Source organism: Halyomorpha halys, unplaced genomic scaffold (genome assembly GCF_000696795.3).
Source record: "Halyomorpha halys isolate HHAL.00 unplaced genomic scaffold, Hhal_1.1 Scaffold1884.1, whole genome shotgun sequence".
NCBI classification, from domain to species: domain Eukaryota; kingdom Metazoa; phylum Arthropoda; class Insecta; order Hemiptera; family Pentatomidae; genus Halyomorpha; species Halyomorpha halys.
The window spans coordinates 17896-40383 of record NW_027107780.1 but is presented as its reverse complement, the minus strand read 5'-3'; the positions used below and the strand labels follow the sequence as shown (position 1 = coordinate 40383).

Sequence of the window (22488 nt, the reverse complement as noted above, 5' to 3'; positions counted from 1 at the left end):
GGCTGCCGCTCTCTCTTCCTCCGGCCTGTCTTCAGATCTTAACTCTCCCAGCCTGTGTCTCCTTGACTGTCGTTGACTGTCCTCCGGTCTTGACTCCCCTAGACTGTGGTTGACTGTCCAACTCCTGACTCCTTCACGGACTGTGTTGACTGTCCCTCCTTGACTGTGTCTTCTTGACTGTCCCTTCTTGACTCTTTCTCCTTGACTGTCCCTCCAAAACCTTTTTTTCCTGCCTTTTTGTTACTTTTCTCCCCTCTCCTTCTGACTCCTCCTTCTTTTGATTTCTGTCCTCTGATTGGGTCCTCTATTTTAAGAGGGGGTGAGAAGGTCCAATGATCTTCGACGAACGTCCTACCTTTCATCTTTTACAGTTTCTTCTTTGAAGGAAACCGGCTTCTTACTTAATGGTTCCCAGAGGTTTTTTAGAGGGGTGTTTATTTGTTATCCATTACGGCGGCTATTTCTTTGTACTTTCTAATGTCTAAACTGGCGCACGCTAATGGCTAACCGTCTAGGCGGTTAATGGTTCCCAGAGGGTACCTACCCTCTGTTATCTATATGTCTTTGTATATTACTTGCCTAGGTCCGGCGGTATAATTGGTATGCCGACAAAGGAAATTATTTTAAGTTAAAAAACTCCAGCTGGTACCTCTCATACATATCAATTAGTACGGAAGGGAGGTTGGAATGAGTGAAATTTTACTTAAAATTTTTGTACGTGAAATTTTTCCAATAATAATAAAAAATATGGTATGATGGAATATTTATAAAAATCTGAAAATGTACCCGATCAGAAAAAAATGCATATTAATAAATAAATAACAGGAAATAACAAATAAAAAATCTCCAAATTAATATGAACAATTGTTAACTACACCAGACAAAAAGTTGTTATTTGTATTTGCTATGAAAGTACAAGAAATGTTGAGAAAATCTATTTTTATAAAGCGAAGCTAGAAAAACTGAAAAATAAATTTATCATTTCATGGAATTCATAGAAATCAATAAAATATCTAATAACAAAATATTCTTCAATTAGACCTTTCTGGGTACTTGTACAAAGCATTTGACGACTTTCAGATAAAATGTGGCAGTTTATTTGAGAATGAATAGATAAGAGATATGAGGTAGTACAGAACTTAGTAATTATTTTAAAGTAATTTTTTTATATTTTTGTTATAACGAAAATTTGCGTTTGTTATAAACGTTAGCTCTGAACCACAAAAAAAACCCCACCTTTTTATTACTTATTTAATTACAATTTTTCTGTTAAAGTAGGAAAAAAAATTGCCAATAATATATTTTATTCTAAAATTATGGAACAGGATTCGTTGAATTTGTATACCATAATTTTTTATAAAAAAAGAAATTAAAAAAATTATAAAATGTTTTTTGGTGAAAAATTTCAAAAAAAGCTCCAAAAAAATCACAAAATTATATTACCCGACTATTTTGAGTGTGCTGAAAAATAAAAATTTTACTAGTTGCTACCCACAACAAATAATAGAGGAGGGGTACTTTCAGATAATAAGTTTTACAGTATTTGGGATACTCCGACCTAAAACATGTTGTTTGACATTTGGTTTGATTTGAAGTTTTTTTTTATCTTATAGACGTGACAGTAGCTTCACCTCCACTACATGTACTGTCAACTATCATGACAGTCCAAGTAACTAGAGCATATACCATGTTCATCTCAACATGAATATGCATTCTGCAGAATATAACGATTCCAAATTATACATCGTGTTCATATTTTACTAACGCATACATGACTCATAGTTAAGAAATAAAAGTTGAAAATCTACTTTCGTTAAGTAGGTTAAATGGCGAAGAGGCTGTAAAAGTTGCTAAGTACAGTAGATACCATCGAACAGGTCAAGTAAAGACATTTTTTTCTTATCTTATTTTAAGAATTATTTGTATCCGATTTATTTGCACTTATACACGAAAATGTAGTTCCAGTCTTAAGCATTGCTACCATCATAAGAACTTTTGTGAGAACTATTATTGACATTAAAAATATTGGATTTTATATTCTTATCATTAAGAAACTGCGACGGGCGGCCATCTTTAACAGTTACGATATTTACTTTCAATCAGCTGTCACTTACCAGAACCTACAAGCAATATTATAATATTGTAAAAAGAAATTTCCTACCCGTAGAGATGGACAAAATTTAGCTATAGTTCAATCTAATAGCTAATATTACCGTGGATACGACCCCTACTCATGAATGAACCATTGAATAAATAAAAATTGCATCCATTACAATTTTAGCTTTTAGTTTCAACTACAGCTAATTTTTGTCCAACTCTGCCTAAACTTTAAAAAAAAATGAAAAAGAAAAAAACTGTTCGGCTTTAAGTAATCAAATATTACTTGATATTAGATATCAGATATTATTTGATTGTATACGGTTAATTTCTGTAACTTCCAAATATTTTTGTAAACTTAGTATGGAGATACAATGATTCCAGTGGTTGAAGATCCCGCATATTTGTAATTAATAAATTATACTCACATAACTTGAAATTTTTATCAAATTCATACGGATTTTATGAAAACATCGATGTGTTTTTTTTCAAAAATGAAGTGAATGATAAGATAAATTAAAGTGAATAACGAAGCACGTGCATAACTTAGATCGACCGATATTCCTTAATCAGCTCAGTGTGGTTTATGGTTAGCATAAAGTGGTTCGTTATAATAGGATACATATTAATTAATTGGTTGAATAATCAATAATTAGGATAATACATAAACTAAATAATCTAATTTAAATACGCATTAACCCACTAATTTTAATTAATTTGTTTCACCGTCTGACCTCCACTATTTCACTTTTTTTTTTGTTAATTTAAGTCAAAAATTAAAATACAACAGTACTTAACTTAATTATTTTTTCTAGTTTTTTTTTTTTTTTAGTAATATTAAAATTTGATATTTCTAAATTAAAAATCACAAATGTTTCTCATATATCTCAAATAGTTAAAAAACATTTTACCAAACATGTTGCTTGAATTCATTAGATTGTTTTATAAAATTTTAAAATTTACAATTAAGATGAAAAGCTTTCTCTCGATCAGTTTAATGAATTTATTTCCTGTTTAACAATTTGATTTGATGCCATGCAATATTATTTTATAAAATATTCATATAATTAGTCTTTTCTACATCCAATTCATTAATTTTAGGAATATTAAATTTAATATTTTTTGTTGATTTGTTTCACCATCTGAATTTCACTATCTTACATGTTTTAAATTCTCCTATCTATCCTAATAAATCTAATTATTCTATATTTCTTAACTTTTAGTTTTAAAATTAATATATTTATTGATTTTAACTACAAATTTTTAAAATAATTTTATCCTGTCTTTAGGTAAAAAAAAAACAAAAACAATTACTTAGTGAATTTCTTGGATTAATGAATTGAGCACTAAGCGTTGTATTTGTTGACCTGTAGGAAGGATAAGATTATTATACTAATTTGTAGTCAGAATCTATAAATATAATAAATTTGATACTAAAAAGTTAAGAAACATAAAATAATTAGATTTATTATGAAATGCGATATTTAACATAATAATTATTGAGAGTGAATGAAAAATATTTTTATAACAAGAGTAAATAAAAAATATAATTCTTTTTCCATATAACAACTAGTAGGTAAAATTATAAACCCCTAAAATTCAATTATCTTTGATTTTTGCATTCCTGTAATAGAGAACTCATTCAATCACTGCACTGTTAGGGAAATCGAATTAACAACATAAAATACTGCCGAGATATATTATTGAAATAATTGGATGAGTGATCTAACACAGGGGGTTAGGTTCGAAAATGGACAAACGTTGGTTTGAATGGACAGAAAATGAATGATGAATCATGAATGAATGAAGTTTTAAGGGTGTTTACTTTTTTTCTCAGAAGTTGTTATATAGAAGTATTATGACTCTTAGAAAATAAAGTACACTATTACTTTAAATAATTATTTTTAAACAAAAATATTATAAATCCTCCTTATAATTTTAAAAATATAGAGTGTTTAGTAAATCACACGATTTATCAATAAAATGACTTCTTCCGGAAAAGTAAATGCTTCTACAACAAATGGTGGATAATATGTAAAAATTATTACTGTAGTAAAAATTATCATAAGTATTAAATTATATAGCTACATCTCATTATTTCCATATTTAGATATGCATAGTGAAAAATATTAAAAAACAAACAACTCCCAAATCTGAAAGTACATTAGCATGTGTGCCTGCCCCTTGGGGGACGAAAGGTAGGCTAAAGCGGGACTCAGTATATAACCAGGGGAAGGTAGGGGGAGTTTCCCAGTCTGAAGCGTCAACCGAGATGAAAGGACCATACCTAATAGCGGTAAGCCACAGGAATATATTTAATAATATATACACATATTAAAATACACATATTAATATACACATTAATATACACATATTAAAATTTGTAAATTTAGAACCTGGCATTGCTGAGTGATAAATTTGAATCACTTCAAAATTTATATAATGAATAGGAAATAATGGTATAATGATTTAAATTTTTTTAGGTGCTATGATTTTTGATATAGGATCAATTGTTTAAGATTTAATTGGGATTTTTTAAGGATTTTTTAAGGGTATCGTTGTTCATCAGCGTCAAGATAGAGTACATAACGGAACACGAATCTACATCTCTCCTCCCTCCAAAGCATTTTTAAGTTTTAATATAGGTTACGATCATTGAAAGTTCCATAAAGATACTTATCTTCATGGAATTTGAAATAATACCACATACGCCAATGTTATTGTTAACATACTTTATTTTGTTGATTTGGAGTTGAATTATTTTACGAGGTAAATGAAAATTGCAGTATCGCGTCGTATCTGACTTTGCCAATTTTAATAATACTGTACCAACGCATTAAAAAAAAAAAAAAAAAATGGAATTCGTAAATTTTAATTTTATTATATAAGACAAAAAAGTTTCAATAATTAGCAAATGGAATGTAGTTAAAACACAGTAACTCCGTCTCTAAATCAAATTATTACCTGTATTTTTTCTTAAGTTATTCACTACTCTTGCACCGGTTAATGAATTCTAAATAGTATGTTTCGATCCAATCTTCGACCTCTTAACTACAATTTTTCTAATGTTAACTTTTGAGTAAAGTTGATCTTGAACAGAAAAAAGTTATTTTTGTTACTTATACCAAAAGACAGTAAATGCATCAAACTTAAAATTTCACGTAAAACTTGAAGTAATGAGTTTTAAGAATTCGGTATGCGGTACTTTTTTCGCCCAGCGTTTTTTGTCTATCTTTCTAGTTTTTTTTTTGTGATGGTGGAGACTTTTGTAGAAGAAGATTTGCTGAAGTCTCACAAGAATAAATGAATATCTACTTAAATTAAATAATAGTAACGACAATTTTTTATTTATTTTGTACTAGATAAAAACTCAAATTGTAACGTTTTTGTAAATTACAGTAATTGTCTTAATTATTTTCAATTTAATGCCTATCTTAGCAATTCTGCAATTACCTCATTTTTCATGTCTGCTTTAATTGCGAACAAGGCAGTAATTTCTGAAGATGGATGTAGTCGGATGACGTAAGTTTTCCTCAGACTAAAGACAATGAAGGATTTTAGTGTTGCAAGCCTAAGTACTAATTGGATCTGCTTATTAGTGGACAATTTTCAAAATTATAATTTGTTGCCTTTCACTCGGTCAGTTGGACGTGTGTGCAATACGTCTCTTCATGTCATGGCTCTTACGATCCCTTAATAATTGTTTTCATTAAACATTTATGTAAGATCCATCATTGGTCAATCTGTCTATATGGATTATTTAATTTTTAATTATAAATTTTATTAATAAATATTATTCCATAGCAATTATTACTTATGTCCTCATCACAAGCTGCAACCAACACGTAAGGTAGTAGATATTTATTTGAATTTAAGGATTCAGACAACGTCAATTCTTTTCGTAGACAAGGTCTATTCGAGTTCAAGTTTTCTAAACTGAAATTACTTAGATCTTTTAAGAATTTTCGAAAGTTCTTTTTTGTTTTTCAAGTTACCAAATCTATGTCAAATTGAAAGAGAAATTATTCACGACAAACATCTGACAAGATTTTCTCAAAATTACGTTTTCTACAGACTCACCATAATAAACAATTTTCCTTTATTCTGTTATTTTGAATTTAAATATACCCATGACTCTATAATTATTCAATTAATTACTTGGTGTATTAACTTCAAATAGTTTTAATTAGTTGGATATACTTGTGACTGACTAATTTTAAAAGTAAAAACTGTTATTTATTAGAAACCAGTTTACAGAACAACTCCTAAAGTTTTGAATACCCCGAGATTCTTATACTCTTAATATCACTTTTGCACTTAATTGCTTAGTAATATATCAACATATAGTTTGTACATTAGAGAGGCTGGAAAGAAGTAAGGCCATTCGTTAAGTCAAGAACAAAAGTGGTTAGAATGCATTCAATGTATAATAACTCCTTTTAAAACGACCAGTATTTCAAAAACTAATAAAACTGTCAAACTGTTTCCTTGAAAACTTTATATATTTGTTTCAATCCTATTTTGCAGTAAAACATCACTATTAAAAAAATTATAGTCTACTTTCGTAAGAATCATTAACCTTTTTTTCGGTACCGGAGAGTAAAAAACAAAATAATTTGTTTATTTTTATTTTGATTAAAAAGAAATCTAGCAATAGAAAAAATTATTGCAAAAAAATTAGAAAGAGCTTAAATTCTATCGAATTTATGGAAAGGTGTCCCCTTGCTAGTATTTTTTTTATATGAAATTCGTTCGGTATTACTTTTTAAAATTAAAAATTAGATGGCAAGATGTTAAAACAAAGCTTTTAGTAAATTATTAAAAAAATTATCTGTTTTCTTAACCCTCGGTTAAGTCGGTCACTAATAGTGATAATGAAGTTTAATAATAATATTAAATTTTTATGCAAGTTTTCAGATTAAAAAAACAGTTTCTTGTCATAACAAGTTTTCGTTTGATAAGGATTCAAACAATCGAATTTATTTTTTGGCATATATCGATTATTAAAATAGAGATATGGACATTTTTTGCCCATGGCCAAGAATGAAATTAATAGAATATAAACTTATTTCAATTTTTCGATCTTGTCTCTTATGCAACGTCTATCTCTAGCTATGCATCGATTAATATTTTAGGACTCATTCACATGCTAACATGTATATCATCGCCTAAATTAGAAAGGAACGTAAAAGATTTTGCACGACCACCATTCGCAGCCTGTTACATATTTAACAGTAATGTAATTGGCTTCGGGAAGTCAAAAATCATCACATAATTTGAGCCAAACGTATAATTTGTATGTTTAGGATTCACTAAGAGGGAAAAGGAAAACCGATTATAAATGGAAGCAAACCGCTAAAGGTAAAACACCTTGAATCTCGGGTCAGAACATTAACGAGGTTGCACAAACCGCAATTGCTATTAATAACATTCCTTTCCTAGACCTGCTATTCGTCCATTTCTAACCCAGTCATTCCAATCCCACAGGATCATTTTTACCACATGGTATCAATTATGTAATTTTTTCCCTTTAATTAATATAACTAATGATGTTAGTTAAGATCTTCAGTTCAAATAGAAAAGTGTGAACTCACGTGCAATTGAAGTGCAGTTTATATTGAGAAATACATAGAGGTCTCATTTTAATCCAAGAGCTCAAGAAGAGAAAAAAGTTATTTTACCCTAATTTTTGATTTCTTCAATGAAAATTGTATATAGGAATAAAAATTTCAAGACTCTGTCAATCATTTTAAAGGAAAATAAAAAATGGCGCCTTTTCCAGAAATTTAAAAAATACATTTTTGAATTTTTCACGTAAAGAAAAAAAACTGCACGTTATTTTCTATTAAAAAAATCAATTTTTACCTAGACTATTGTAATTGCAACATTAATTGTATTATACAATTGTAGACTATAAAGGAGTGAAACCCTCTTTTACCGCCCTCCGTGGTAGCCTTACTTATCTGACTTTAAAAACAGTCAATAATAGCTAGTAGGATGGTCGGTGTACCCATTTAAAATCTCAGAAGAGATCACAACACAAAAAAAGACAATCCTTCCCGGCCAGACCTGCCTCACTAAGACCCCCAGGGAGCGTCGGTCCAATATTACTTTTGAAATATTTGCTTAAAACGGGAAGAGGAAACTTAAGATAGTTAAATTGAGTAATACTTAACAACGCCTGAAACTGAAAAACGGCGTGAATTATTATTATTAACATATTAATAATTTTTGCAATAGAGATACAGCAAATGTCATTAAAAAGTAAATACTGAAGTACTTAAGGTGCACCGTGAAGTTTAATTTAATCGAAAAAATCTATGATTTTCACTCAGTTTTCTTTTGAAGCTCCACATTTGTAAAACTACCTCCAACACTAACCAACGCACCAAACGCTTCGTAGCATATAATTTAAAATAGAACGACATTTCTAAAATAATTGAATTTTTTAATTTTTCGAGGTACAGTTTTCCAAATAACAAAAATAATATTTTGAATATCAAGGAACCAGCTGTTCCAACGAAGATAAACGCTATCCACTATATTATAATAAATTTGACTAGCTTTAATTTGGGTTCTAATAGGCATCTGTTCCTCTTATAGTTTTCCATAAACTAAAAGTTTTTTTTTTTCCAAACAACGAGAAATCAACACATCGCGAATTTATTTTGGCGAATATCATGGAACCTGCCACTTCTAGGTTGAGAGCTAATATACATATATATATGTCAAAATAAATTCACACAATATTGATTTTTGTTATTTGAAAAAAAAAAATGTTGCTTTTTGGGAATTATTGAACGTAAACAGCTCTATTTGGACTCATATTTTATTATTCCACGTAAAGATAAGGAGCTCTGAGTGAAATTTTTTTTGTTATGTTTTGAAACAGTTGTTATTTTTTATTTCATTCTGCTAAAGCTGACAGAATCATCAATTTTGATAAATAACTTTATATAGTTTTCATTAAAGTATTAAAAAAATTGAGGGTGAAATAATTTCATCCCTCCTCATCCTCCCTAGCACCCCTCGAGTTCTTGGATTATTTCTAAACCAGATGAAGTATCTTGTAATTAACTATGAAACATTAACAATATACCCTTCTCGAACGCGATTGCATTCCTAAGAAGAATGAAGTTATAACCTCGGAAATGCTGTATGATGTAATCGTGATGAAACCTACTGCAAGAGCTCCTGAAGCCAAGAAAATTGAAAAGTTGGCAGTGAAAGCGGAAGAAGCTTTTAAATGTTAATTCTAGAACACGAGATGTCCTCATTGAGAGTCAGCTCATGTGAGTTCGGCGCTCTTTCAAAAGAACCATCAGTTCTAACTCTTGTGAATTTGCCAATGCGGAACTATTTCGAAAATGGGAATCCTTGCACCGGTGCATTGCTTAGAGACATGAGGAAAACATGAGCATAGTCGCAGAAAAAATATTTGTTATTCTGAGTAAATTAAAGGAATTATCTGAATATGGTAAAAGTAGTATAAGCGGTCAAAATAATTTCTAGAAAAATTAAACACCCTTAAAACTCCAATTATCCTTTATCTATTAAACACATGACGTTTCGGACCCATTTATTGGTTATTTTCAAATATAATTCCTAGAATTATAAATCAAACATTGTCAACAATCATAAATATAAATACTTTTTCCATACAATTTCTTTTATAAAAAAAAAACACTATAACTAAAAACATTTATATATCATAATTGATATCGATATTGTTAAAAACATATTACTGTTACATAAAAATATACATGGTTAATATTTTAATAACGTTTTTCACGATATGATTGAGAGAAAGTAAAAAAACTATTTGTAACCCAATAACCGATAACCCAAATTTCATCAAATTGCACATTTTTTCATATCCATTAATATCTTTAATAAGGTTATTTAAAATCTTAAATTTGTTTATAATCCAGTCATTAAATTATTACTTTTAAATATGAAACTTAACTCGGCGGTATTTTATGTTTTTGATTCTATTTCTTCGACTGCACTTGCTCTGTATAATCTAGAAACTTGATAGTTTACTCTTATAGTAAATCAATATGGTTTTTCCCAAATAATATTTTTTATTCAGAGCTGATGAATGTAAAAATCTAATAAATTTGATAAAAGTAGCATAAGAAAAATTTTTAAAATGTTTTTCAATGTGTAAAACAATTAACATATTTCGTCCATTTTCTGACTTATACTATTTTTATCACCCTTTCTAAATATATCGCTGATGAATTCTACAAGTTAACTTCCTTTACAAAATATTATAAAGAATATTCTTCCTCTCTTGTGCAAGGAGTGCCAATAACAATTCATACCAATTCCGTTCTTAATTTTGGTATGATGACAAAAGTACAACAGCAAGAATAAGGAATACCAATAAAATTCGTACCAGACTAAATAATTTATAATCCACTAACTCCTTTTCAACTTAGGTAAAGTACAACAATAGGCTCACAGACCTTGGATTGAATTGCTCGATCGAGAATGTCAAGGGCGTGTCGATAAGTTACATATCGTCTGATTTCATATTCTATTAATACGATTCATATGAACTTTTCTTATTTATGTAATTGATAAATAAAAAATTTAAATTTAAATATTAAATTAATTAATAATAATAATAATAAATCAGTTAATATGTTAAAAATGTATTTATGACAAATAATTTAAATTGTATTAAATGTCAAATTGTTTAATTTAATCAATTAATAAATTTAAAAAAATATACGTAGTAGCTGTTATTATGATTTCAAATAAAATGATGCCAAAACGTAGTTTTTTTTTCAATTAATATATGAAGAGTATACGACAAATTAATTAATAAGAAATAAAAAAAATAATGTTTCAATTACAATTGCATGATAAAAGTCTAATAGTTGATGTTTATAAAAATATTTCTGAAAAAAAAATTGTAACCCAATTTAGAGTGTAGAAAATTTATATCACGAAAATAGTTAAACAAAAATAAACAAGTCAAAGAAATTAACAGTAAAAGAAAAAAGATTACCTAAAAAAATATATATAAATGCGAACAATATAACTATTCAATAGTACTTCTCATTCCTCACAAGATGGCAGTATTATTTCTATTTTTACAAAAAGTAGACTACAATTAATTTTTCCAACTATCTCCACATTTATTTGTTGGTTTTTGGAAAGAGCCCCCATAAATGTAGAGTTTCCCTCAACTCAAGAAAATACCATATAATTGAAAAATATACAAACAAAGTAAAAAAAATAAAATAATATAAATTCATGAGGTTGATATTTGACACTAAAAGTTAAAATATTTGACAAAGTATTAGTCAGAAAAATAAGAATAAATTTAAAGATGAAGCTTTTATAAAAAAATATATGGATAATATTTTGATTTATTTTTCTACTTACTGTTACTATCTTCTTTTGTCGTCCCTGTAACAAAGAGAAACATGACTATAGAAAAAATGAGGAGGCTTTGCAAAATTAAAACATTTAAATAGGTTTTTTTTTCTCCTGGAAAATAGGATATTTCTTTTTCATATACAGATATATATTATTAAAATAATTAAATTCAGTTGAATTTTTTTTTTAAATAACAAAAAGTGGAAGTATCAATTCCCTAAGTTTAAAGCCTATGATCTGAGCAACCATATCAAACCATTAATCAAGAATTAAGATATTTCAACTAAATCCTAGCTAGGAGTGTTTCGTAAGCATTTATTTCAGGTTTGAAGACGTTATGTGACTTTAAACCGATTATTTTCCTTTTAAAATTTCACCTAATAATCTCCTTAATATATTTAACAGAGGCTAGGAAATGAAATGGAAACTAAGAAGCAGACAACGTAAAGAGTCCCGTTAGATAAAGCTGCTAGGAAAATGGTCTTGTCCTTCCTCGCTGGTCGGCCTTGCCACGCCTTGTCGAGTTCCTGGACTGACCTCTCGGCAGCCTCCTGATCGTATTCCGCTTCTCTTAGAGTCAAGGATCGCCATATCTCATAGGCTCATTTAGAAGAATTAGGAAACGTTTTCACCTTGATAGACCAGGCGGTTATGAGTAATATATGTACTTTCCTGTGGTTATATATTATGGAATTGTCACTTTCATCTATGATGAAATTTACTTATAAAAAAATAAAATAAGTTAGCTACTAGTGATTCATTCATTTCGTTACGAAAAATATAATAAAATTCAATGTTATTTTTTAAATAATGAATGACACGTCTTTCCAGCGTAAAGGTACCCCTCTATTCCGCCAGTTGGAATGACAGGCGTGACGCTTGAATCACGAAGGCCCCTGATCAGTCCAACTGATGCTTACTTTTATATTAGAAGCCCCACAGTAAATATTTCCATTCGCAATAAAAAGAAAGCTTGTTTGGCCATTATTTTAGCGTTTGATTTAAAGGGTAAAGAGAAATGCACAAATGAACGAAGCATTAGCTGCCTCATTTCCACTTTCTCAAAAACCTTCTATTCATATTTAAAATGATTGGATTAAAAACTTTTCCTATAACCCATCAGTATTACCCCTTCACGACCAATCTACACGTCTTTGGATTTACAGTCATTCCAACTTACCGTGTATGGGTTTTAAAGGAGTTCAATCCATAAACAGAGTCTTGAGACAAACAGCATTAAAAAATGTAGGCTTTTAAGCCTAAGTTAAAATAATCGATAAAAAAATAATGCTCATTTATAATATATATATATATAAAATTAATTAAGATTTTTTTGATTGAGTAATATTATATTAAAATATATAAAGTAAACGATAAAAAAATGAGAAATAGAAGGGGGAAAAAAAATAAAAACAAATTTAAACTTAAAGAAAAATAATATCTTAAACACAATGAAGAAATTTCTAAAACCGAAAATTAAACTAAATGTAGTTAACAAGCTAAACAAATAGTCGTCGTCATGTCTTCATAACTTAAATTAAACCTACAACAATAAACTTATTTAATTTTTTTTTAAAGTTTTAGTAAGACGATAAAAGTAATTTCTAAGTTTTTTATTTATTTTAATAATGGACCATCATCCAAGGGAGTCAGATGCTTTGTAAAATTAAAGAATGAAATACTTAACACGCTCATTTAACTCATTATATAATCATTCCATTAATGACACAGTTATAATACTGTACAATAAGGGGAAAGTAGAAGAAGGATTGGGTCGCGGCCCAAGGACACCTATCATCAGCAAGGGGAATGCTACTGTCAGCTTCCTCATCTTGACATTCTACTGTTCGACTTCATCAATATATATATATATTATCCTAATATAGTCCTAGCTCGTCATCGTAGGATCGATTCATGATTTTTTTAATTTGACAATTCAATTCCTGTATGTTTCACCATAACATCAGCAAGCTAGTAAGTAAACAGTAGCAGGTAAAAGACTAAGCCCAGGGAAGTTGCTACAACTGTATGGGACCAGTAACAAAAAACTAAATTTTTTCATGGAGATCTGGTGATTAAATTTTAACTTTTCCCATAATTTTTCTTCTTTTTTTAAATTAACCTCAATTACAGTTTGTAAACAATTTTAAATATTACAATCTCCTTGAGTAATGTTTTTATCATTCTTGTCACAATTTTCGAAGATTTAAGTAGATTTTTAAGTATCTCATTTTTTGTAATTCTGGATTTTTAAATTATGAACCTTCATAAGGCCAATCATCAATTAAGGTTCATTTTTTGTGGAATCATATTGTTTAATGTAAATTTGAAAATTTTGCAAACAAATTATAAAATTAGCATCAGTACTGAATTTGTATCATGAAGACTACTTACTGGTTCCAGCATTACATTGATTGTGTTTAACCTATAGAGTCCTATAAATCCGTTTTTTGAAGTTACCTTCAAATCTCAAAGGAACCTAATAGCTGTTTTTATAACGATTGATGGCTTTTAATGAGGAGGTATTTGTTGGTGGATTTTTACAATGTGGGACTATCTCCAGCATCTGTCATAGAGGGACTTCAGTTATTTTCCAATGAGTTCCAAGATATAAGATTATTTAGACCCTAAAAAACACTATACTTCTATATCAAGTAAGATGCTTCCTTTTTGCCAAAATCATTAGGTGTTCACTTCGATTACCTATTCCCCATTGTATATGAACTCTACTGGGAGGGAATGTGCATAACACATATGTAACGTTATTGTCAGGCTTTGCTGTTCTGTGTAACACAACTCGTCAATTTGCAATAATAATTTGCAAATAATAAGCATTAGAATTTAAAATGTTATAAGTAGATGATAATATGAAAGGAACCAAATCCTCCTATCCTATCAATCTATGAAATGAAGCTACTTTAAGTAGACAACAAAAAGTCTATGACAAGAAAGTACAAAGATATCTGTAATCTATTAATGACTAGACTTGTCAAAACTGTAGGTACTAAATCTCTATTTATTTTTCCTGTTAAATTTATCAAAATGTCATCACAAAGTTTTCATTACCTCACATAATTTTATATATATATTACTGTTTCAAAGTAGATTCTCACTTTAATCAAGTTTAAATTTAACTTCAATCATATCTTGAAAAGCAATATTTATGGTCATGGGTGCATAAATAATTAAATTATTTTTTTTTTTGTAAACAGGGCCATCATGACATTTCATAATTTTTCATATACTCATGAGTTTTCCCCTCAAGAATGAGACCCTGACTTCACATTTTATTGGACACACAGCAATAAAACATTAAATGGGTTCATGATTTAAACTAAGGAATTACTCTGTCATTTAAAAATTATATGGAAGAAGCAAGATCAGTATTAATAATACCTAACTAATATTCTTGTTTTATCTTACATTGTTGGAACTCTATAAGTCTTACCATTTTAATAAAGTTAAATCTCTTCTTTTAATTGAATTTGTTCATTAAAATATTTTTAGAGTTTATTTGGAGAAGGAAATTTCAATGTGGAATATTGTAAGAAAGAAATAGGACTTTTTACTAACAAAGATATTCATTTTTTTTTAAAATAGTAGATAGTAAGCGTTGTGAAACTCAGTTATTAATTTTGGCTCATTTGGGATCAATTTCAATTTACATATTTCACTTAATTCACTTATTTTACAAATTTCTATAAATTTAACTCCATATTTGTAATTTGTTATTTTTATTTGTATCGAAACTTGATAAAGGATAGGTAAGAGGAAAAAAGTCTTCAAATTATCATTTTACATTTCCTCTTGGTCTCTATTCGGGCCTGAGCAAGTTGCTATCATAAACTTCACTAAAATTGATTGTACTTGCCTTCATAATATTATTATTTCGAAGAACCTAAACCTTACTAGATATCTCCTTTGATTTTATTATTCCTAGAATTGAAAATACATCATTCAGTTCCAAGTTTTCTTCCCTTTTAATTTTGCTTAGGGCATGTAGGCTTTAATAGAGTATCAATCAGTGAGTCGGAAGTAAGTTTTATTATTCCAAAGCATGATTTGTAGGGTTGCGATTCATTTCATACTTTTCTAAACGAGAGAAGTCTGTGTAAAACATTTGTTTCAGCAGATAAGGCACTGTATTTTTTTAAAAAATTGTGTTTTGTAAACTACATCGATATTTTGTCCAAGAAATTTCATTTACAAAATAAACTCAGGGCATAGCATTTCTTTTTACTCCCCTGCTTGGGAAGAATGCAGTATCATAATTTCTAAAATTTCATAAGATACTGGATTTATAATAGGTTAACCATCTCCAAAGACAAAATATACATTAGTCAAATTATGAAAGTTATTGCATTAACTGTTTTACAACAAATTTTAACTAAGTAGTTTATTTGATATTTGAATCTCCAAAATAACTTGTGGAAGATATTGTATTCTTAATATGTGGGACAGTATGTCATTATTAGATATAGACAAAGCCTCAGGTTTTAGTTGCAAACTGTAAATAAATATCTATTTAGATAACAAAAAATATTGGTTGGTTTCTGTATGTTCATATATTCTTTCACATTGATATTTCTATCACCAAACAAACCCTAAAAATACACTAATGGACAAATTCAACAGAAGAAGAGAAATTTGAACATTAAAATTATAAGACCAGCAGAATTCTACCAAATTAATACAAAACAAAAATATTAATTATGTATTTGAGTATTATTACTGCTGACTTTATAACTTCCTTAATTTTTTAATGAGAGAGTAATTCCTTAGTTAAAACCATGAACCCATTTTACATTTAATCGAAAAACGTCCCATAAAATGTGAATTGAGATTTTCATTTTTGGAGGAAATCTTTTGAATATACGAGGAACTATAAAATGTTAAAATGGCCCTGTTCAAAAGAAAATAATTTTGATTTATTTAGTTACGGCTGAGATTCGTGGTTGAAGTAATGATTCAATTTTTAACAGTAAAAAGATTTATTTCAAAAATTATTATAAGAATATTAGGTAATAAAACCTTGAAAACCTATTTTGGTAAATTTATATGAAAAATAAAAAACATTTAAATTAACTATTAGTTATTTAGTTATAATTAGTTAACTATATTATATCAGTTGGTCCCCATAGCATAATATAGCTTCATATTAACCTCAGAGTAATATTTTTAATTTAAGAGACCAACAGTAATTTTCCTTTAATTCTATTATGATTATATTTTTACTTTTCATTATAAAAATAATAATATATGAAAAATTTAAAATAATAAAGTATTTTATCAAATGATTTGAGTAGTATTAAATATATATTTTCAATATTTATTTAACACTGTTACATAATACATAAATTACAAACTAGGAGTTTTTTTTTTATCAAAAGTAGATATATTTATGTTTGAAAAATTATTATTAAAAAATAATATTTGAGCATGTCAAGGAGATTAGTTTAAATTTTACTTAAAATGTTGATCTGCAGTACTTATTTAACAGAAAAAAATTTAAAATTTGAAATTAAGCGAATAATGTTAAGCTGCAGAATATTTATTAATCAAAAATAAACCTTTATTTATGAGATATATATCTACTAACTTTGGAAAGAAAGCACCTTAACTGTAAAGAATGTAGAACTGAGCGCTACCTTTAGGAATTAATCCAAACTAAATAGCTTTCACTGCCTGTCCACAGATAGCGCTGGCGTGCTTGGCAGCCGCTTCAGCCCAGAACAACTACGTCGAAGAGTACGACTTCGACAACGCTCCTCCTCCACCACCGAGGCCTAGCAGGCCCCAAAGCTTCAGGCCGGCACCAGCTCCTTCTGGACCCAGGCCTGCCCCTGTCGCTATTCTCAAGCAGATAGACAGGTATGATGGCAACGATCCAATAATAGTAAGAGTTGGAAGGTGTTAACTATCGTCAGGGGTTCGAATTGAGAATTCACTATACACGTCCAAGCATGCTTGAGCTTGTTAAGTAGTAATCTTAAAGTGGAACACCGCGGAGGCTTACCTTCCCCCCACTCAAAAAACAAAACAAAAAACTAAAAACTGAAATGTAGATTATTTGAAAAAGACTAAGAATGATACAATAATAACAATATATCGATGACTTACTTCAAAGTAGTACATTTCCACTAACTTTATGAAAAATGCAATTAAAAGTTCTCTCTTTTTTGGAAAATTACAACTTTTCAATTAATTTTTTGAATGAATAGATTTAGGTATAAAATTAATATTTTCATCTACATATCGATTTTCAAATAATCTGTATTTCATTTGTTAGTTAATTTTTTTTATGGACGTCCCCATGGTGTTTCATTTAAAAGTAACTATTCAACAAGCTCAAGCATGCTGGGAAGTGTTTACCTATAATACCAAATAATTCTACTTCATTAAGTACCTGAGGTGTATGATTTTTCCTTAGTTTATAAAAATTATTTCAAAAAATACCATCTTGTTATTACCAGATTTCTTAAAATAACTCATCTACTTTGACAAAACGACCTATATATAAATACAGGTTAGTTCAGAATTGCGACAAAGCAAATTAATTAGAAAACAAACAACAGACTATTACTTTATTATATCATAAAATTATATATGAGTCGTTTTACTAAGAAGGCCAAGAAACTTTTTTTTTTTCTTGAATGATAAGTTCAATGTAAAACAAACGCTTGTTTTCTTTTTTTTTAGACAGGACGTAATTGTTCCAAGTCGAAAATTGTGTTTGGTGATTTTTGTGACCTAAATGATAAATTTACTCGGGACACTAATAGTATAGGTACGCCACTGCCTCTTCAAGCCCGAAGTGAATTCGTATTTTAAATTAAAATATATATAATTATATTCGTATGTCACGCTGATAACATCTCCGTTCTTCTCTTGTCACGCCCCCTCATCCGAAGCCAAATCTTTCACCCATACATTGAGACGTGACCTGATGTAGCTCCTCATTAGAGGATGGACCAGAATAAAATTTTAAAATATAAAGAATATGTTTGTGAGGTCCTGGTCTTCATATATTACCTCAAAAATTGTATGTTTTTAAATTTAAAAAAATTAAAACGCTCCGATAGGCGCAGTGACATTACAATTTCGTCACAGTATTACGATACACTGTTCGAGAACATACATCAGCCGTCTCCGAAAAAGTCAGCGAGAAAGTAATCTTCTTCGTGACTTTATTCATTTTAAAATAATTTACCACATGGCATTTATTTCAACTACGATGACAGTCGGTGTCGTAAAATGCAAGTAACAGGTGAATAGGATTGATAGGTGTTTTCAATTTATATACGCATTTTTACAAACGAGAAGTTTTCTACCGAAAGTTAATATAACAAGTTTTAAAAATAAAGATTTTTTGGCTAATTAAAATTTTACACGGAAACCTTATTGAGTTTGTTTCACACAAAAATATGATAACTTGTTTTTTATCTTATCTCTTTAATTAATGTATTTGAAATTTTAAAAAGTATTATTTGAATGAATCTGTTGAAGCCCCACGGTGTTCATACATCATTCCTAAGTTGTTGGTAAAATTTAGAATTTAAATAATTTTAAATATTGTTTTTTTGATGAAATTTGATATAATTTAGAAAATAACAGCCTCGAAGATCTAATAAACGTTACCTACGACACAATTATTCCTAACTAATAACTTATTCGTAATGCTTGATCTTGAAAAAAAGTCGATATTAGTAACTTCAAAAATCCTTTGAACGATCTTAAAAATACTAAAATTCTATATCAGAAGTTTAATTTATAGACAAAGCTTCAAAAAATTATCATTTAATTATCATTTCTTAAAAATGCTATACATTTTGTATTAACCTTTACCAAAAACCTATTTACAATAACGACAACGTGTATGGCGACTGATTTAGTTGATTTTGATATTAACTGAAATAATCTAGATTTGATTTCATTAACATTTAAATGAAATGTTTTTAAAAAGTTGTATTTTTTATTAAATCTTTCAATGAGCCAAATCAATTTAAAGTATAATTAATGTATTATACATTAAGGGGATAGTATATTTGTTGTTGGTCCAAGCTAAGCCACAGATATATTTGAAGTGTTTGGAGCCACAAATATTTTACAGAAATGTTGTTGCGAAATCTTATGACTACAAATGAGTATGCAACCTTGGGCAGTAAGAATGAAATAGGAAAAAGTATACAGATCTCAGAAGCCTTCTATTAGAAAAACTGGTTTACCTCGGATCTGCCTTTGTGCACTAAAGATTCTTCAAAAGCATATAACGAATGTTCTTCGGGTTGCTTTTACAGCAAAAGTCGTGTAAAAGTCAGATATGATTATTTTTCTTAATTTTCTAAAAAAAACATATTACACCATATATATAATATTTTTTGTTTTATTCATAAATAATATATTTAGAATACCTGTAATATCATTGGAAATGAAAGTCATTATGCAGAGCCTATACAATAAGATAATAAAATGCTCCAAACATTAATTAATCTGATAATATCTCAATGCTCCTGTCATTAATACAAAGCGTAACATGGGCAGTTGCATAAAAAATTCCGGAAGACATATCCGGTGCTAATAAGTGCATAATGCACATGGTAGAAAATGAATCACTCTTGTATAATTAGCCTGTTTTTATTGCCGTTAATTACTGTACTAGGTTTATACCTGGTTTCACTCAGTAACGATCTAATCCATTATGTTTCACTCACTCACTCACTGGTGGGCGCTACAGTCCTTGTAGGACCTGGGCCTCTGCCACCATTCTTTCCCATGCCTCGCGGTCTCCAGCGAGACTCCTCCAATTTTCAACTCCCATTCCTCTCAAATCATCTTCCAAATCATCCAGCCACCGACGCCTGGCTCTGTCCCTTTTCGGTTTTGCTCCTGATGCACCATTTAGCATCCTTTTAGGTAGCCTACAGGGCTCCATCCTTTCCACATGTCCCAACCATCTTAGCCTCTTCTCCTCTTCTTAATAGCTCAGGATGCAGGATATCAGGCTCTCCATACGATTCTTTTAGTTTCTCATTGCTTCTGATTCTCCACCTGTGCTCCTCTTTAACGGCTCCAAAGATCGTTCTCAGGACTCTTCTCTTCCAAACCAGTAGAGCTCTTCTATTTTCCTTGGTTAGAGTCCTTGTCTCACTGCCATAAATTACCACTGGCCTAATAATTGTTCTCCGTCACAACTCCTCCCTGGTATTTAAAAGAACTGCAGCTGTGAAACATGTTTTCTCCCACATCCACAACATATCTTCTCTCCCCGGTCTGTCTAGAGGTTCTCATATATTTAGTCTTTTCACTATTTATATTAAATCCTAAATCCTGTGCTGCTCTCTTGAATTCTTCTACAGCACCGGCCAGTGTTGGTTTTCCCTGTGATGACTACATCATCCGCATAAGCCATGCGCTGTGTGAGCCTATTATAATTGGTGTTTCATAAATGTCAAAACTAGAGTATTTTAATTAAATTAATAATAATCTTTTTAATACAAGGTAAAGGTGGTTTATTCAGCCTCCTATAACATCTTAATTTAACATATCTTCGGTTTGGAAGAAGACTGTTACAACTCAAAATAATTAATTTTTTATGTTTTCACAATGAAACGACTGCAATTTGTATATATTTTTATGTGAAAGAGAGTTGTAAGTTGTAATTCTTACTGTGCCTGCTAGATGGCGCAGTATTATTTTAATTTCTGTCATAACTAGTAAATATAACCATTCCGATAACAAACTAAACAATAGTCTTAGATATTAATTATTTCTCTAGCAATCAAATATGATCGAGTTCAATTTTATCATTGATAACAAATATGTATAACTATCTATATAGTGGATTACAAAATCCTAGAGGCTGAGTGTGATCTTGAACAAATCACCTTCTAGAATATAGAATATAATACTATAATAAGATGATAATAATTAGAACAAACTTTATAATTACAGAACTACTATTTTACATGACTTTATATACCTATTATAAATACTAACTATAATGACTAAATATAACCTATAAAAAATTGTTGATAATTATAAAATTAATATTTATAATTGTAGGAATACTAATACTTGAATATAGGGAAACCCGAAACGTTGTAACAAATATAGAATATTCATCATAATTAAAAAAGAAAGAAAAGATATACATATATTACATGACAAATATTAGCTTAGGAAAGCATAGCTTCTTCTTTTATGAATTTAGCGATTAGAGGGGATTTATTGTAGATGCCAATTTATTTTATTAAGGGGTTATCAGAAAATGATATTTTATTGAATATGTGTTAAAAAAAAGCTGTGTATTACAGGGAGTTGCAAATTTTAAGCAATGTTACCATAAATGCAAGCAGTACTTACATGAATAGTGTTTACTAGAGATTTTAATTTTTTTCTGAATGAAATGTTTTTTAAAAACTCTCATAATTTCTATTTACACTAACTATGATATAAAGATAAAATTCAGATTCCCAAATCCTTAAAAAAAAAAACTTTAAAACAGTGAAAGTTATGACATAATGAGTCCAGTTTCACTACCCGTTCAGAATTTATTTCTAGTTCCGCGTCAGCTGTCGAGAAAGAGGCCAAGCAGGACTAGTTTCGGCTAGCATTCCTAAAGACATAAACAAATCCTGAAGATCCTCCAGACATTAGTAGGGTAACATAAACCGGTCATCCTTGTCCTGCTTGTTTAATATCACACCAGTCACAGGACAAGTAGTGACAACCGATGGCGTACCATGGTTCGGAGGAAGAACCCTGGTATTCAGCGGGGTTGGGCAGTCTGTCGCAACACTAGGAGGCACGCCCAGGCCTTCTGTGGTCTTTATAGCAGCACGTGAGCCACGGTTTGCGGTATCTTCGAGTATGTGTTGTAACTAACGACAAATATGGTAATGATTCTATGCACACAGCATTCTCTGGAGAAAGAAAACAGTTCACTGATTGTTGAAATATTTGCTCAAGTAAAAACTATCATCATCATAAACATGTGTA

At 29.4% G+C, this 22488-nt stretch overlaps 1 protein-coding gene across 1 annotated transcript in view; it reads left to right on the top strand.

The window, feature by feature from the left end:
* The first annotated feature begins 4311 nt into the window (after positions 1–4311).
* The window catches only part of LOC106690813 (uncharacterized), a 32956-nt gene continuing 14779 nt past the window's right edge, over positions 4312–22488 (top strand). The window contains exons 1-2 of the mRNA XM_014436393.2: positions 4312–4393; positions 17186–17361. Of these exons, the coding sequence (XP_014291879.1) occupies positions 4370–4393; positions 17186–17361 (200 nt within the window). The 5' untranslated portion in view covers positions 4312–4369. The remainder of the gene's footprint in view (positions 4394–17185; positions 17362–22488) is intronic.